At 44.8% G+C, this 18,914-nt stretch overlaps 2 protein-coding genes across 2 annotated transcripts; both read right to left on the reverse strand.

Annotated features, from left to right (window-relative positions):
- Positions 1–373: 373 nt before the first annotated feature.
- On the reverse strand, positions 374–3,753 carry LOC127325964 (hexokinase-2). The gene is made up of 9 exons (XM_051352779.2): positions 3,452–3,753; positions 2,759–2,909; positions 2,498–2,680; positions 2,207–2,281; positions 1,952–2,107; positions 1,733–1,831; positions 1,521–1,651; positions 1,109–1,190; positions 374–1,017 (listed from the first exon to the last, which is right to left on the reverse strand). Exons 1-9 carry the CDS (start codon positions 3,712–3,714, stop codon positions 676–678), a joined length of 1,482 nt encoding a protein of 493 aa, XP_051208739.1. The 5' UTR covers positions 3,715–3,753; the 3' UTR covers positions 374–675.
- Positions 3,754–5,716: 1,963 nt separating this feature from the next.
- LOC127325954 (acetyl-CoA carboxylase 1) lies at positions 5,717–17,866 on the reverse strand. The gene is made up of 30 exons (XM_051352771.2): positions 17,851–17,866; positions 16,602–16,977; positions 16,278–16,484; positions 16,030–16,188; positions 15,770–15,862; positions 15,457–15,552; positions 14,634–14,901; positions 14,314–14,552; positions 14,103–14,142; positions 13,900–14,024; positions 13,694–13,810; positions 13,511–13,585; positions 13,371–13,427; positions 13,178–13,282; positions 12,983–13,069; positions 12,173–12,364; positions 11,852–12,040; positions 11,582–11,692; positions 11,389–11,478; positions 11,136–11,312; positions 10,963–11,040; positions 10,758–10,880; positions 10,400–10,669; positions 9,968–10,311; positions 9,594–9,831; positions 9,158–9,519; positions 8,855–9,065; positions 8,391–8,570; positions 6,135–8,294; positions 5,717–6,021 (listed from the first exon to the last, which is right to left on the reverse strand). Exons 2-30 carry the CDS (start codon positions 16,950–16,952, stop codon positions 5,965–5,967), a joined length of 6,801 nt encoding a protein of 2,266 aa, XP_051208731.1. The 5' UTR covers positions 16,953–16,977; positions 17,851–17,866; the 3' UTR covers positions 5,717–5,964.
- Between the last annotated feature and the right edge of the window lie 1,048 nt (positions 17,867–18,914).

The following is an 18,914-nucleotide window of genomic DNA, read 5'->3' on the forward strand; positions in this document are numbered from 1 at the left end:
GCAGCGCGAGACGTCCCATACTCCCATGCCGTCAAGGTCGACGCGATTCCCCACCGCCGCGCCCCCCAATGCTCCCTGGTACTCCTGAGGTGAGGAGGACATTGGTGACCTCAGGCCCTGCAGAGAACGGGATCTGGTGGGGGCTCCCTTGCCTGCGCAAGGATGGCGACTGCTTCCCGAGGGCCAGCGAGGAGGATGCCGGTGACCACGGGTTCCCAAGCGTTGAGGAAGGCGGAGGAGGTCGTTGCAGGCAGGAAGCTATCTAGGCAGCTCGGCCATGACTGAAAAGGTGAGTACTAGTTGTGGACTTGGGGGAGACGAAGATGATAAGAGACCTGCTGCCTCAGTGCCTTCTGGAAGTTAATGCGGACGGTGAAGGTGAATACGCTTCATTACTTGTTGGACAATGTCAGATACCTTACAAATACATAACGTATACATCCACGTGTTCCTCTCTCATTGGCCGCGTTTTCATCCTCGCGCGTTGCCAGGTTCCGATCGGCATTTTCGGGAGGACAGACTCCTTTTCCTGCATTTATACAGTTACCAGAGCTACCAGTTACTGGAGATATGCTTCCACTGAAGCTCCGGCTACACACCAACATGACGCTGGCGCAACTCCTTGGGCTTCACAGCCTGGGCAACGTCCCAATCATATCTACGTCTAGCCTACTGTTACTCATCAGCCCCAAGGTACTGAGAATGAGCCGCGGCGAGGAGCGCAGCCCCGATACCCGACCCGTCGTTCGCGAGCTTGATGACGACGGAGGATGACACTTCCTCCCCTAGCATGTCCCGCAGGGTGCTCTCCAGGGTTTCGCTGAACACAGTGTAGTGCTCGTAGAGCCCGCCGTCCACGGCGATCACCGTCCTGTGCTTGTCGCTGCCGGGCACGTCTCGTCCAAGCTTTTTGAGGATCCCGAGTATCCCTGCAGCAGCGAGGCATGCCCCACGCTTTGCGACGACGTCGCATATGGCCACGACTAGCCGCCTTGCTTTAAGTGAGGTGCTTTGGATCTGCAAAAAATTATTGAGGAAATGTGATGTGTTTTATTCAGTTATTATTGGAGAGGAAATATTGGGGAGAATGGTTCAGGCGATTCATTACCCCTAGGATATCTCTCAGTTTGGCTCCGACTGTTTTGAGATCAGGTGATCTGTCATGATGCATCGTCGACATATGTGGTGTCCTGGATACATGATATCCCACAGGAAAATGGTGGGGATGGCAGACAGAAGAATTTATCTAACTTCTCTGAACACTGGACTAATGTAGATGTAATAAACTAATAATCAGGTTATAGACTAATGCCTGTGTTTTACCAATATATGTCTACCAGCACCTTATTAGCCCTAGCACGTAAAGATTGCTCATGGTAATAGTTCCACTTCATATATCTTTCTACCTTAAACACGCAGAACGGCAAGACAAACACTATTAACCTTTCTGCTTATGTTTGAGCATGAAACAGGCCAGATCTATTATGTAAGCTGGCAAATGGAGTTTAAACTACACTTACGTAAGAATAAATGGAATCTTTAGATTTGGTGGTATATCATCACCAAACAGAGAAGCTTCTTGAGTCATCTTTAACAGGACTCTTCTTACAATTTCCCCCAAATACATGCCAGAGATCAGCTTCTCATAAATCTGTAAAAAAAAAAAAATCAATGGTTAGTTGTTAATAGCAATGAAAGAAGACAGACAAAATGCATATCTTCAGTGTGAGACCTGTTCACCAGGATTCAGGCTTTCTGCATCTAATGCTTGATCAAATTCAGTCAAAGGAAGATGGGATGACCTGAAGTTCCCCCATTCCATATTTATAACCTGTGACAAAGCAAAGCATACATAGAACTGATGAGAATCCTGATAACTCCCCCAAAGCCTAGGAATAGACTAAGTATGTACAAGCAAACATGACTTGTACATGAGGCCAATAACACTCACCATATCTCCTGACTTGGGCAGGAGGCCATGCCATTTAGGAATAGCATTGGCGCGTTCCACGTATGCTGCATTAGTACCTGTACCCAGTATTACAGCAGCAATGACATCGTTGTCATCATATCTCCCCCCAGCCAATGTCCCTATAGTATCATTTACCTACATAAGAAGGCGTGTTTGCACATCACTACGTCAGGCTAAAGAAATGATAATCTCTGACCACGGTAATCCTGTAACTTTCAAAGCAAAGACACTAACCAATGCTGTGACTTTCATATCAAGCCCGTGACGGTCTAGAGCCCTGCTTAATTCAGCTACCACATCCTCGCCTACCTGACTTTACAGAACCATAAAGTATTATTACGTTCCAGGTCATAATTTGAGTAAACAATATATTGTTTCAGTTGATAAAGGAAAATCTGTCTACCCATTGCTATGAGTAAACAATATATGTTTTCAGTTGATAAAGGCAAAATCTTGTCCGCCCATTGCCAAGAGTATATATTCATGTGTGTGATATGTGAAGTTAACACCATAGCGTGAACTAACCGTTCCATCGATAGAAAAACCCTTGGTCCACTTGATAAGGGTACCAGACGCAATCGAAGATTGCTTTACTGGAAAAGAGAAAGTAAAACCAAGTTCTCTTTGCCTTCCCTCAGGAAGATGGAAGTCTTCACCCTCTGATGCAACAAATTTCGCCAAAGCAGAGGCAATGAAATCAAATAGTTCCTGAAAACAAAATATGTCATGTGACATATTTATCCATTGATTGGAAGGAGTGCAAAATTGACTATGGAATTATCTTACATGTGAACTCCCGGTCATCAATCGTGTCGGGATTGAAATCTCTTGACATTCTTGCTTCACAACCCGCCCTTCCTTGCCTCCTAACTGAACACGTAGAACACGGAAATTTGTCCCTCCGAGGTCAAGTGCGTAAAAGAGCCCCTTCTCTTGCCTGTGGATGTGACCCTTGGCATATTAGATATATATAAATCCAAAGTGCAACGACAAAATCAAACAACTTTTCCTCATTGGTTTTAACAGATGCAATTTCGCCGCAGTCTATTAATGAATTTAAAAAGAGCAGCCTGTTTTCTTCAATTATGCATACATGTCCAGTTGGCCCACACCTTCTCCAGACGGAACCAACACAGCAGCACTACGGCCAGAACCTTAAAACGGTCAAATCTATAAACAGGATCTTGACCATTTCAAGAAATCAGAAACCTGACACTGCAACCATTTCTAACATAGCACAGTGAGCACCGCATTACTTGGGACACGACAGCGATCTCGCGACAGCGGAACAACCCAGGCAGCTAGACAGCGACAACAGCAGCATCGAAAGATCCCCTCCTGTAACTGCCTCTCTTCGTTTTTCTCGAATTAGCAAGGCAATATGCCAAGTCTCGGCCCGTCGATGCCCAAATCAGAGAGCATTGGGGAAGAAAGACGAAGGAGGAGCGGGATTTTTGGGGGGTGTTGCTTGGTCCTTACCCTGAGGGGAGGGAGTCGACGTAGCTGATGATCATCCCGAGCTTGCTGCCGCCGTCGGAGGCCAACCCGGCGTGCATCTCCACGGCGACCGCGTCCGCCACCTGGCGCAGCCGCGCGGGCGGCGCCGCGCAGCGCTCGTCCAGGTCCCGCAGCACCGCCGCGGCGCGGCCCCAGCGCTTGGCCTCCCGCACCTGGCGCCGCACCAGCAGCGCCACCCCGACCGCGGCCGCCGCCGTGACCGCCGCAGCAGCCGCCTTCCTCATCGCTCTGTTCACTTCGCCACCCACTGGCCACTGCCCACTGGACTGGATGGTCCCCCTCGGCCGTAAATATGGGCGGGGGACAGGGGCCGTTTGGGAATGTGGCGTCGGCTTTGTTTTAGCCGTTTACGGAATGGAGGGGGGCGTGGGCCCCACGGGCGTGCACGAGGTGGGCCCGGGGACGGGGAGGCGGGTGTGTTGTTGGGTAGCTTTCGTGGGCTTGATGAGAGGGTCGTGACGTGGAGAGGGGCGGGTGCACGTGGCTCTGTGCCGGGTGCGTGCCACGTGGTGGGAGAGGGAGGCAGCATCTCCAGTCTCCACATTTCCACAATGATCATGTGGTGCGAGTGCCCGAATCGGGCACTGTCTCGAATACCACTGCTACTTCGTGCTAATTTTCCTTTGATGAACGTGTATTGGTTAAAACGATACTCATCCAATCTAATTCAAATTTAAAATTGTGACAGTGGTGACAACATAGAAAAAACTTCCAGATTCGTGGCTGGGACCAACTGAATTAATGTTGTCTCGAGACTCTCCTTTCCCGATAATGCAGTGCTTCAACCAACGGGGCCAAGAAAAATCAAGGCAATGCTGCAATGTTGCCTCGAGGCTCCTTTCCTTGATGTTTTGAGCCTTTTGGGGGTCCCTCGGATAATAATACTCCATTACTCCTTGCTCCAAAACCTCCAAGCCCTCCACAAGTCCGTGAAAGCATCTTTCTTCCAATTCTATTCAAGCGAGAGTGAATTGTTACACGTTCCGTGTGGGTGCAATGGTAAACTTGTATGAACTAGAAAGGAGGGTGGCGCGTAGTTAGCGATGGGCTAGCTCATTTAACCCTCTATCTAATAAGATTTTTCCTGGCCTTTTACCTTTGTTTCTCATTTGACTTATTAAACTTGGCCGAGGAGAAAGGAAGGCGCCAAAGAAAACCCATCTAGGGTTCCATCCCCTAGTCGGCGACGCAGCTGGTCTGGTCCGCCTCCGGTGGCCCTAGGGCCTTGGAGGAGTTGCGGGCCACGGCCTCTCGCCGGCGAAGGGTTTTCGTTCTTTGTTAGGTTGTTTTCAGTATCTTCTTCGGGATGGTGAGACGGAGGCTACATCCTGATGTCAGAATAAGATCCTCCCTGACATATCCTCGCTCCGGTGGTGCGTCTTGCATCAGGAGGGTGGGTGGAGTCGTGTGTCCGGCGGATCTCATGGGATCCAGTCGATTTTCGTGTTCGTTGTGTGTCTTTAGGCCAGTCTCTTCCGATCTACGGTTTTCATCGTGGGTGACCGTTGCTACTCTGTTGCGCTAGTCTTTTGAGGCCTTAGCATGATGATTTTTCGTTTATCTGCTACAACAAGCTCTACTACAATAAGTTTTTTCTGGCTCCGATGATGGAGGGGTCGCGGACGGTGGCGCGCCTTCAGCTAGTCGTCGCTACAAAGACCTATTTGTAATTTTTGTTACTTTTGGATCTGTTTGTACTACTATTGATGATTATTAATTGATCGGCGAAACTTCGCAAAAAAAACTTGGCCATCTGGCAGGATTAGCTCCCCTACCAAAACATACCATGGAGCTGGTTCCTGCAGTGAAAGGAGCATATAGCATGCAATGTGACAACATGTTCGATGGTTGGAGCGTGATGAAATATCCAGATAGGATAAAGGGAGCTCTGCAAAATAGTTGGATAGTTCAGTTTTTTATAAGATTTTGTTGTTGTTTCGTATCCTGATGGAGGGAGTCGCCGGAGCTGGTGGTCACCCCAAGATTGCACCCCCTAAAGGGGTTTGGGGTGATTCGTGACAAAATGGAAAGTGGATCATGCCTTTTGTAACCCTTAAAAAAGTTAGAAAATTATATATGCTATCATAAAATGTAAATTTCTATTTTCTTTAGTCATTGTTCATTGGGTATGTTGTCATATCAAGAGGTTCACTTGGCAAAGCATAAGAAAATTTATGCATACATGGTCACCAGGAGGGAGAGAAAGAAGCTTTGGCGCCAGCAAACTGAGCAACACATAATAACTTCCTTAAAAGGAGAACTGGCAATCTACAACCACAAACAAGTATCCAGCAGAGCAGAGAACAACCTATTCTTTGTGTGTATGATAACAATATACGGCCTTGACCGTCACCAAGTGCCTATGTGCAAACAAACAAAACAATGTGTTCTAGTCCATTGAGTCCTCCTATAGCTCGCCAGACAAGTTCGTCGTCGTCTGTGCACGTTTATGCTGGATACGTAGAGGCCAACGATCAACCAAGAAGCTGCCTGAGGCCATCGAGAACTTGTTCCCTCTTTGAAGGATTCATCTGCACAACGTATCAAAGATATGATCGTATTAGAGATAGAAAAAAAAAAAAAGCGGAAGCAAAACTTAATTTGGGCCAATTTTATTAATAAGAAAAGAAGAAGCAGAACTTACTTTGCCAAGGAGGCGCGAAAGACCGTTGGGCAAGGCCTTCACGTCCGAGCTTTCAGCAAGATCCGAGAACAGTCTAGATACTCTTTCAGCCTTCAACTCCTGAAGATGGTTCTCGTAGTTCTTGGCATCGTCTTTCCAGGCGAAGAAAGCCTCATCATCGTTCCACTTCTCACCGTCTCCTTCCGAACCCTTGGAGGCCAGATACCACTGCTTGATACGCTCCAGTGCTGCTCTGTGAGGCATCGGCTCACCAGCGGCTTCTTTAACTTCCTGGGCAAGGGAATCCTCCGCGACCCGCCTTCGCAACCTCCTGTAGAAGAAGCTCCGAGACTCCTCCCAATCAACCACCTTACTGATCACACCTTTGGCAGTCATTCTGGAAGAGGTGTCGTGCAATTCAGCAAACCGTGTGGCAACCTGTGTATAGATGGGCATCAGCTTCTTTATCCGGTTGTTGATGCTCCTGTTGATGGCCTCCGTTTCCTGCAGGCTAGCATTTGCTTTCTTCATTTCTTTGAGTCTAGAATCAAGGCTGGCCAGCTCAGGGTCAAGCCTTATCATACTCTCTTCCACTTCTTTTGGCTTAAATTTAATCTCAATCAGCCCTTCTGGCTCAAGGACATTTCCCTTTGCAGTCCTCTCCGCATACATCTCAATGTGCTCAGGATTGATCTTGCTGTCCACCACAACCCATGCACCTCCACGCAGCTCTCCAGCCTTTGGGATGTACACAAAAGCTGGCTGCTTGTAGGTCCTCAGGTTCTCAACAATTGTAGAGCCAGCCTGAAGGATTCCTTCAAACAGATCCCTTTGCCCACCAGAGAAGCCTCTCCAGTTAGCAAGTATGAACAATGGGAGCCCTTCATGGTTGAAATCCAGCAATGCCTGCGCTGTTTTTGAGGCCGAATCTGGGAACCACACCTGTCCTGCTTGAGGGACTACACGCTCAGCGGAATCAAGCTGACCAGGGTCAGCAGGGATTACTTGCATCATTGTCTGGGTTTCCACTGCTATGACGCCAACTGGAATCCCACCCAGCTTTGCCCTTCCAGTAATAACAGTTTTTGCCCATCCTTCTAATGTTTCCACAAAGCTTTCTCTGTCAAACATACCACCCAACCACTTGCCTTGAGTGTCCTGAATCCCACAGATGGCTGCACGGGCATCACATGAATTCTCTGGGAAATATGTTACAGCTCTATCTGGTGGATCAAGAGGCTTCAGAATAGGAAGAGGACCGCCAACATAGGCAGGAACATAGCTGAGCCATTTCAAGATAGCAGAAACACCTTCAAGATCATCTGGCACTGTCAGATGGACGACTCCATTTGTACCCATAATTTTGGGGCCACCCAGTTGCATCTGAGAGCTATAAACCTCGCGCCCCAGAAGTTTGTTCAGGGCAGAAAAACCAGTTAAAAGAATTGATTGATCAAGTCGCTGTATACACCGCATTCCTAGCCGAGCAAGATAAGCCCCAATTCCAACTGCGTTTCCAGTCACAAATGTCAGAGTAAAGGTCTCTCTATATGCCTTAGCAAAGGCACTGGCAATGGCACCACTACCATGCAGATTCTCACAACCAAGTCCATCCTCTTTCCCAACAATGGTATCAACAATCCATCTGGTTTCTCCGCTGTCTAGTTTCAGTTCATGGGCTATAACTGAAGAGCTTAGACGTGAATAGTCTTCTTCAGTGAGGTAAATGTAGTGAAAACCACGTTCAGGACTCTGCTCATCAGACCATCCAACATGGAAGCAGGACTTTATTTCCTCTGCCACACCAAGCCTAGCACCAGCAGTTGCTGACAAGTAGATTAGAGGAATTTTCCTCTCACAAGCAAGCTTGGTAGCAGCATCGAAGAATGCCCCTTCTCTAGGACCAAAAGACCCAGCTTTAAACGTCACGTCATTTGCAACAACTATAATCTCCCGGCCGCCTGGAAATTCTGGCGTGGAGAGCTTCATCTTCCAAGCAACAATGCCGATATCATTGACACATGGAGAACGTTCAACTGGAACCAAAGGAGTACCCCATGATCCAGTTGAATCAGCAAATAAAAGCTCTGTCACTTCAGCATACTGCTGATTATGCTGGTTAGTTTCTGCAAGATGTGAAGCACTAGATTTCCACAATTTCTTCAATGCTGTTTCAAATGCCTGTGGACAGAGTATTATTAGCAAACTCAGTTGATCAGGTTAATCATGCGAACTAATGTTAGATAAAAAGTAAATTAACAAACGCAACCAACTCACCAATGGGAAATCATAGCAGTATGTAGTTTCGTTTTTCCTAGCCGCAGACCGTTTCATGTCAATAGGAGCCAAACGTTTGTATGGCTCATGCAATGCAATGCCATGCAAAGGACCAGCTGTGTGTGTGGCAGAGCGGTAGAAAATCTGATGCGTATTGGAGTCTTCTACTTCTCGGTAAATCTGAAAGTCAAACGAATGTGAGCATATAAGAGTATTGGAATAAAGAGAAAATAGTACTTAATTATTTTTAAGTGGTCTTTAATAGACCCTTTCAAGGCATCAGTTGAGAGAATGTCCATGACACGAATGATGGAAATGATGACCATGTTCTATTTAATAACTAAAATATAATCATATATGATGATCTATGGGGCCATCAGAGGTAGCATTCTTTATGATATGCAGAACTGTAGATGCTGTTGTTCACATAGTAGTGCAATACAGCAATCGCTAAGGTAACTTACATCAACAGTGCAGGTATGCCCAGTTATGTTGGTAATGACAACTCTCCAAGCACCACTGGCTTGACCATCACAATCTAACCATAGCTTCACTTCCCATTGGCACACAGAAAGGCGATGCATCCTGACACCAACATGTTCATATATATTCATAACCATATGCTTCAAAAGTGTGCATGCTGTCTCCTCATCTTGACCAACTTCACCCATCATCCTAACACCATGAGAAGCACAAACCAAGTGAGCATCTATGAGCACATTTAATGCAGTGTATTTTATTGAGAACATAAGTATATTTTGACTGACCTTGAAAATGGAATTAGATCAGACAAGCGTTGTTCTCTCAACATGCACAGATACATGTGGGAATGGCGTGAACTCATGGCCTTATTATGAGCATGTAACTCTATTTCTTCTAGCGCTGCAATCAATGATCTAAGTATGCTGTTAGATGTGAATGACGATGTGGCCTGAGAACGGCCTACTTCATTGTCGATACTTCCAAACAAAAACCCATTGGTTAAACTTGGCTGTCTAACAACTGTACGAAGGAATATCCTTTGGTCATTTGATTTTGGATCTTCACTGTTCAGTGTGTAAATGTGCCACTGGCGATCACGCGATGGATTGTATTTCATGTCACTGTAACCTTCTAATTTCACTTTGTCCTGTATTTACAGATAAGTTATTAGAGGTACTGGTATTGTTGAAGAGAACATAAGCCAAAACTAAAGCTGCATACCAATTCAAGGAATGTGGACAGAGGAGGTTCCACATGGCGGAGCATCGGCTCCTCCTCATAATATAGCTTGTCAAATGACCATTGGAAGGAATGGCGCATTGGAGGACGCCCTTCATCTCTTTGGATAATGCAGCTGACAGTCCTAACACCAGCACCATTGAGATGTGATGTTATAGTGGTATCCCTCAAAATCTTGGAAAGTTTGTTGATCCTTTCTTGTGCTTGATCCTCATCACCACTAAAAAGAGAAAACAAAGTGGACGGTGTAACTAAAAATTTCATGAAATTCAGAACCAGTTCATAGAATCACTCTTATGATATTTTGCGTTTCATCAAGAATAAAGAATCGCAAAGAGTAGAGAGTGTAAACGAACCTGTCTTGAAGAGTACTCATCTGATTTCTGATACCAACCAAAGCAATATGCAGCATATTGCTATTATTAGATCTTATAGGACTACCATTGGAGACATTTGCATCACCTGCTCCATAATGTGAAGTCTCCTTTAATGCAGCTTCAACTGCAGTTGGCAGAAGCTGAAGAGACTTGATTACAACCATTACACCCCATCGCCTGCGAATGGGATCCTCTACTTGTGGCTTTAGAAGTGTCTTAGATTGCCCGTTTCTTTGTTCAATATGCTCTTCAGAAAATTCCCATAAAGCAATTAGACCAGACCTGTGCCATTGCATCCGGACACTGCCCCTTACAAGATAATGCTGGAATATGATAGTGGGTTAGCCAACGTATATGTCTTAAAGTCCCAGCTGTGTGAAGAAAGAGATTAGTTGATAAATCATGTGATACCTGATACAATCTGCGTATGTATGTCTCAACTACTCTCCGCTGAAGAGTAGGATCACTGTGATCAAACAAAGCCACAAGGGCATCTTCAACTGCAAGCGGGGCACATACTAAATCTTCCATTCTTTCATTGATGGCCATCTTTCTCCTAGGTGTTGAAACCCGCTCTCCTTCCTCAGTAAACATCTCTAGCTCTGAAAGGCTTCTTGCAATGCTTGCGCGGAGTTCACTCAATTTGGTTTGCTCGAGAAGTTGGCTTGCTTTAAGTGCGAGCTGCATCAATTATATAAATTTGCATTATTTCTCTAGACTGTCATATGTGCAAAATACAAAGATGCAGATCGTCGAAACTCAATTTTACCGGAGAGTATGCTGTATGGTTCAGGGCAGAGAAGCGAATCAACTGGTCCCTGTAAGCAGATGGATTTGGATAGACCATTTGTTCCATAAGCCGTAGTAGTAATTCATTTTTGTTTTTCACGCCCTTCAAAGGAACAAAAACTGTCAGCACGAAATGCCTTTGCATAACAAGTAAATCAACACAGGTAGCACAATAAAGACATTACCTGGTGGGAGAACACAATATATACGACTTTCTCGAGGTCTTTTGCATGTTGAAGTCGTAGGCGTTCTATCACATCAGACTGAAAATAGAAAAGAAAAGATGCCCAAAAGTTTAGCACATTTTGGTGAGAGAGTGGGCATTAATCGACCCATTCCAAGTAATAATGAAGGGTACCTGAATGTCATCACTGAACAGTTCTTCAACAGACAAATACTCCTCAAACAGAGACTTCACAACAACACGAGCATTGCTTTCTCTTCCACCCTCATATGACTTGACAAGGCTCATAAGTGGCTCTACAAGCCTCTCATTAGCAACTCTGTCTTTCTCAGAACAGTATGCTAGATTTGCCTGCAGTGATGGTTTTGTAAGGAAACAACATGATAACAAAAAAGAAAAGAATGCCAAGTAACAGTCTCAAACTGACCTCAATGACTCCCCTTAGCAACTTGGCAGGGAAATCCTTGCTCTTCCCGAAGTCAGCATTGAACTCATAATCCTTGTACTTACCATCCAACTGAATACAGGAAAATTAGTTATACATTCCATATGCAGACAGGAAAAATCAAAATAAAGATGGCATGTAAAATAAATAAAAAATAACAAGAACACATAATCACCTCATTCCTAAGATCCTTTGGTAGCCGGGTTGCCAAAACGGACATGAGCTCTTGCCACTGTAGAAAAGGGAGCTCAGGGCTGTCTAGGAAGTTTAGCAAATCATCTACAACCTGAAAGAGAAGATATAGTCAGGAACTTGTTGATTAAAGAAAGTTAATTTGGCACTAAGAGGTTAGTTTCCCTCAGTAGACGAGGACAATGGCAATAAGATAAATAAGGAGAAACAAAAGTGGAAGAACAACGATAGTCAGAAAAGTTTGCTGTCTTACTCGTTCAGTATTATGTTCATATCCTGCAAGGATCATCTGCGCAGAATTCATGCTTGCAGCAAACTTTTGGTGAACTTTGCCAGAAATAGCAGTAGGTGGTCCAAGTTTTGGAAAAGTGCCATGAAATGGTTCAGCTTTCCTCACAGAAGATGGGTCATCCAGATCCAACCTTGCTATCAGGTCACTTGCCTGCACAATGACAGCTATTTCAGCTAGTATGTAAAAGATGCATGCATATTACAAGCATAAATAAAGTCCTATAACCAGAATGTACATATAGCACTGCAAACATGCAAGCAAGGGGGTGGAGAAAAAAGGAACCTTCATGGCCTGACCCTCAGGCATGACAAAGTGAATGACGCCAGAGGCCGGTAGTAACAGGGGCATGCACATCTTCATGACCTCCACTTCCGCATATGGTGTATCAGCAACCACATGAGAACCATCCGTGACCAGAAACCGAAGAAGTTTGCATGGTGTATCAGCCAACAACTTTGAAGGATCATGTTCTTTCTGTAATTTATCATTCACAGGACATGATTAATTTCTGTACTTTCATACAATTAGCAGTCAACAATAACAATGGACCCAGTAGTCCTTCAGTTAAATATTCACATAGTGAGGATTTCTCTAATAAGATCTTAGGTCATTCTCACATTGAGTATCATATGCGGTTGCCAAGACATGACTATTAGGCAGAATGGCAGATGCAACACCACAGTGATAGCAGATGCCAAAAAAAGCACTTGACGAGGAAAATGAAATATCTATGTTATTAATTTGTTACCTAATTCCAAATTAACTAGGAGGTGCATGAAACAAAGCAACAGAAAAAACTATAATATAATTACAGGCTACCCTTCATCAGCAGTTGCCCAAACTTCCGTTCAGTTCATTCTAGCTTATTATTCTCATCCTTCAACAAAGAGAAGTTTCCATTTTCTATGACCTTCACATGATCATAAAAAATGCAACATTTTTTTGAGGGAATAAAAATGCAACATAACTTGTCAGACAGTAGCGTTAATTTTGTCTAGATCTATCATAATTTTGACATACAAAGTACTCTTCGCCTAGTAATAACTCAGAGCTAACTTTTAGTTAGAAACCAAGAGGAGAAGCTATCTTCACCTGTAATAAGCATGTTCTCCCATTGATTAGAAGGCGCGTACCAGCCGCCTCTGTCTCTGCGTAAATTACATGACTGTTTCCATCCAACTGGAGAGTTAAAAAATGAAAATAGATCAGATCCTTCCAAAACAAAAACAGAACAAAAGATAAGTCATATTTGTATATATAAACTTGTCCTGTGGTAAATATGTTTACCTGCATTAACAGCCCACCATCTCGCAACGGATGTACCTCCGCTTCTATCTCTGATTTATTAATTCTTAATTTGTAGCTACGGGGTCCACCTCTTGCTGTCTCAATCTAAAGAAGAAGATAATCATGAGTAGCTGAAGGATACCAATGGGATAACGGCATGGATAAGGTTAAAGAGAAAATTCCAGAGAATTACCGTATATTTACTCCCCTCTATATTTAGTGTTACAGTCAAATTGACAAGAGAGATGTGCTGTAAAGGGAAAACAGTTAGTAAGTTTTTTATTTATAGAAATTAATGTAAGTAGTAAGTGTATTCATCATAAAATAAGATACCTTTGGTGGTATTTGACCTTTGCTGAGATAACCGACATAATCACTAACAACGCTCGAACTCCTGCTTGATGCTTCCTGGAATGTAAGAAATACAGTACTTGAGGATGGAAATGGTATCTAGTGTGCAAGCTCATAAGTCATAACATCCAATAAATCATAGCTCTGCAGACAAAGAAATCATACATATAGAGCTCCTCCAACAACTGAAAGGTACCATGGGGGCCTCTCTGCTCTAACACGCATAGCTATTCTGCTGTCTAGCCAACCAGTGTGGATCTTATTTTCTCGGTATTCTGCAGTCTGAACATATGGAAAATTTGAACACAAATTACACAAAAGGAAAAAATATACACTGTAACCAGAGAACATTTACTATGGGATTATCTTACCTTCAAGAGATCCACGGTGTAATCAACATTAGTGCGTATCTCTCCACGAATTTGGATCTCTTTTAGCCCAAGTACCATATTGGCTATTGCCAACGATCTAGATTCCCCAAAAGCAAAAACATGACCTGCAAAAAAATGATACTGTTTACGACAATGCATTATGAGAGACCAGAAGAAAAGAGAAAATTATGTGTGTTACTTACCAAACTGAGAATCAGAAAATTCATGAATTGCTCCTCCCGACTAAAAGTAAGAAAAATGATGATTCAGATTAGGTTGCCGCACAAGAGGATATAACTTTTCCAGGAAATTTATCGACAAAAGAAGCATGAAAACTAAAGGGTAATTATAAGTTGCGGTTGTTGTGACATGACATGTGGTATAAAAGAATCAAATGCATGGATGTACACTTGCCTTAACGGAGAAATAGGCCCAAACATTGGGTTTACTTTTAAAGTTTAGCTCTTCCACTCTCCCACTAGTAGGCTTAAACCCATCATCTGGATCCTCGCTTGTAACTCTAACTGCTACACAATGACCTTTTGGCTTTACAGACTGTGCTTTATCCAAATCAAATTTAGTTGCAACAGCTGATATTTCCCTCCAAGCATGGTAGCCACCCCCATGTTCCATTCCATAAAAGCGTCTGATCTCTGCAATGATCCTTTTATTGATTAGTAATATGGAGGAAAAGAGAAAATCTCATCAACCATCAAGTTGGAAAACTGATCTACCTGGAATGTTGTAGAGGGGTATGCCCATTCCGACTGCAACTTGAGATGCAGGTAAGTTTACTTCAGCAATCCATTCGGTCACAGGGTGTTCAACCTGCAATCTTGGATTAAGCTCCAGGAAATAATATTCGCCTGTCTCCATGCTGTACAGATATTCTACTGTAGCAGCACCCTGATATTGCACACATTTGGCAAGCCGCCTTGCTGCCTGCTCAAGTTCTTTAATCGTTTCTGGAGAAGCAACTGTAATTGGTCCCTCTTCAATAATCTGTTGCACAAGTATATGGTGAAAACTATTTTTTTCACAAAAATGTAAGAAGCACAGTTTTGGCAAGGCTTGTCAGCTCATATTATTATTATATTTTTTTTTTGTCTTGCACAGTTGGACTAGTTAACTTGTGGTTATGAAATGGTCCCTTGGTTCCAAACAATTGACGCGGATTTGTCTAGTGTGTAGATACATGCAAATGTAGGCATATCTGTGTCAATTAATTTGGATCGGAAGGACTAATTAGTAATGCGGTAAATTAGACTTTTCAATAATAATTGCAACACGTATCACTATAGAGAAAAAGTTAGTTCTTGAGTTCAAAACATAACGTTCAAGGTTCAACTACTTATAATACAGTACTTGACAGAAATAAATGTTTCCATTTAAAAAAATATTGAACTCAAATTTTGTATAGCTTCTGCAGAGTTTAGCACTTTGCCAATCCCTAAAGCTACAGAACTTCTACCAGTACTCAGTATACAATGTTTCGGCATGTATTAGCTCCAAGGAAACTGATATTGGACAACATAAATTTTCAGGAGAATTTCTAACCTTTTGGTGCCTTCTTTGAACACTACAGTCTCGACTGTGCAGTGCTGCTACATTGCCGTGTTTGTCACAGAGCAGCTGAACCTCTAGATGTCGGCTCTACAGAGAAATAACAGAAAAGGCAAGCTTTTAGACATGATATAAGATATATCAGTACAGAAGCACTCGCTGAATACTGACAGGAGTAAAAGCTGATAATTAGTCTATTACCTACTTGGCATCTATATGTATAGCATGTGAACATATAAATAACATAAAGATACAACAGAAAAAAAAGGAAAAAAACAACGTGATTCAGGCTGTTATCACTTATCACCTGAGATGCCACCTTCATGATAAATATAGGTGATCCGGGGACTTCTCCTTGCACTTGCTTAAACAAGGCTCTCACCTCATCATCATTGTGGACCTATAAAAAGCATTTGGATGACATCAAAATCATCTTTCGTTTATTCTACAATATTTGCCAAAAACCTTAGCTTCATTTTGCATGGACAGTGGACATTTCCATGTATCGTTTGTGAGCAGAGACTTTCCATATAATTGCGGTAGAGTTGAACTAAAAAGAAGACCAACCTTCCTTATTCCTTTACCACCACCACCCCATGATGCCTTGATCATTGCAGGATACCCCACCACCTGACAACTAGCCACCGCTTCCTCTGTAGTTGTAACACAAGCTTTCTTATAGATGTCCTCAGGTATCAAGTGGCAGGTTTCTTGCGGAACTTTCACCTACAGTTGATTTGGATTTAATTTTAAGCAACATAGCAGCCGATAAAAAAAAGAGGAGCAAAACTATAAAGAAATAGAAGAATGTATACATGTGATCCACTCCATGGAAGAGTCGGAACTCCTGCTGCTTGCGCAATAAGAGAAGAACCAATCTTATCACCAAGTGCAGCCATCGCGGCTGATGGTGGCCCAAGAAAAATGATTCCCTTCTCCTTGAGCGCGTCTGGAAGTTCCGGGTTCTCAGAAGCATGGCCCCAGCCAGGCCAAACCGCAGAAACCCGAGTTCTCTCTGCTATCTGTGACAGTGAAGGTACAAACATTAAGTAAGTACTCAAAAATCCAGCATAACAAAGATGAATAAACTAAATCAACAAGCTAGTAAAAAGGACCGGGAGAATGGTCATTGTGCTAACCTCCACAATGAGCTGCACATTCGCATAATTGTTATTGTTTGTTCCACCCGGGACTTCCAAGAACTGGTCGGCGATCCTTATGTGCTCCGCATTTATCCTGAGGTCCTCCGGAGTTGCCATGGCCACCAGGAGAATGGCCTTCTCGGTCCCAAACGTCTCGAGGGCCCAGGTGCGGATGCTGCGCATGAACTTGACCGCGGCCATTCCATTGTTGGCGACCAGCACGCTGTGGATGGGCGAATCGCCCCCGAGCGCCTTGCAGAACTCGTCGACCACGGACGGCGAGGACAGGTGCCTGTTACTGGACATCCTGTTGGGCGTCCCGTTTGTCTGGTCCGGTTCCGCCACCATTGTCGCCACCCTCTAGCCTTCAGCGCTGGAAAAAGCAAAGGACAAAAAAACCGTTAGCATTGTCGATTCTGTTAGTGAATGATTGCATGAGTAGGGTATTTAGTTTCTGAACTTGATGTTAAAATGATGCAATCAAACAAGTTGAGTACGTAGCGAGATCATGAAATTCCTCGTGCTTTTTGGCAAATGAACAAAATGAAACACCTCAAGCGACGGCGCGAGGAGAAGTGCACAATTACAGCAGGTATATAAATGAGGGCGTCGATTCTGACTAGCGAACAATTGCACGGATACGGCAGTTGCTCATGTATTTTCCTGGAGTGCTAGATGTAGGAACGAAAACATGAATGTGTGGCCAGATGATGAAATTCCTCCCCAGGCTTATCGCAAGCAGCCAAATATGAAATTCCTCAAGCAGCTGTACCAGGAAAAGTACACAAGTATAGCGGTAAAATTAGCAGTCAACAGCCAGCAAAATGAGGACAGCGATACTACTACGTAGATTGCGATTTCATTTTCCTAGGCATGCGAAGAAAAAGTATGCTGACTATGTGATCGCAGGGGAGTCCACGGTAGAGGTGAGCAAGGAAACAGCAATTCCGGCACGCAACGGAACCGAAATAAAAAAAAAAAAAAAAAAAAAGCGAGCAGAAAAGGAAGCCGCTATGATCCCCTCCGCCCAATCTCACAGCCCGGCGGACGGAATGCGCAAGAGCACTCACCGTTGAGGCTGAGGCAAGTCGAGGCCGACCACGAACTGAAGCGATCTACGAAACAGCGGTACTGGGCCGGAGCGAGCGAAATTCGGCGGTAGAACTGAGGGGCGCGCGCGCGGCGACAGCGGTGCTGCAGGCGAGCAGAATTGACGGCCGAGAGCGGGAGGAGGAAGGGTAGGTACCGTATGCGCGCGCCGCCCGTTCGACGGAATGCCGCGTAGGCGGGCGGGCAGATCAAGATCCGGGGAGGGGACGCGTCGGCGTGGCGCGCGGCGGCAGGCCGACAGGGGAGGAGGCCGGGCTTAAATGCGCGCCTCCACCTCCACCCGCTGCAGAGTAGAGTAGCTAGCAGGCAGGGAGGGCGCGTGCGCTGCGATACGCGCGAGGTAGCTACGCTACTGTGCTGGTTGGCCGCGCGCGGCTTATAACGGCCCTGCCACCGGCGGCCCCGCCATGCGAGCGCGGACCACGGGAGAGGACGGGGTAGAGAGGGAGGCCGGAACGTGTGAGCGAGGGGACTCGGATTTGGACTGGGAGATGACTGCTTTTCTTTTCTTTTTCATTAATTTTTGATTGGGGGAAGGGAAGGAGGGAATTAGTTGGGAGGTAGATGAGCTGAACCCCCCTACCCCGCCCCGCCACGCCACCAGCATCCTCTCTCTTCCTGGCCGCCACGGCGACGGCGACGGCGACGGCGACGTTTTGTGCTCTCGCGCTCCCTGTTTACTACCACTTGTGGAATTGCATGCTAAATTCGACGACTACGATAGTACTATTATAGATCCTAGAATAAGTAGATAACTCACTGCTCCTCCTACATGATAGACAGTCAAACTCTGCGAGTACCAACAAAATATCGGCCGGTATGCACATGTGTTGTCAAAATATTAAGGTTGTATGGATGTAAACAAATTCAAATTTTGCTCTAAGTTGACAACGTGGATCAACTTTGATCAAACCTACAACGCGAGGTACAAGGGGTGCCAGCAGGACGACGTTTTGGCAAAGCTGGGATGAAGACGGGCCAAGGTTTTTGAACAGGGAAGGGTTGTTGACATAAACGAAAAGCAGGTTGGCTTTTCGAGACACCACCACCAGCTTTGTCCAAACGACTGCCTAGCCAACGCAAGTACAGGATAGACGTTGAAGCTTATCACAACCAAGATGAAACATCACACCACCAGCGAGAGACGACTTGATCAGAGAAGAAAGAAAAAAGTGTTTGCCTGCCTGCAGGTACATGAAG

This window comes from Lolium perenne, chromosome 1 (assembly GCF_019359855.2).
Source record: "Lolium perenne isolate Kyuss_39 chromosome 1, Kyuss_2.0, whole genome shotgun sequence".
NCBI classification, from domain to species: Eukaryota; Viridiplantae; Streptophyta; class Magnoliopsida; order Poales; family Poaceae; genus Lolium; species Lolium perenne.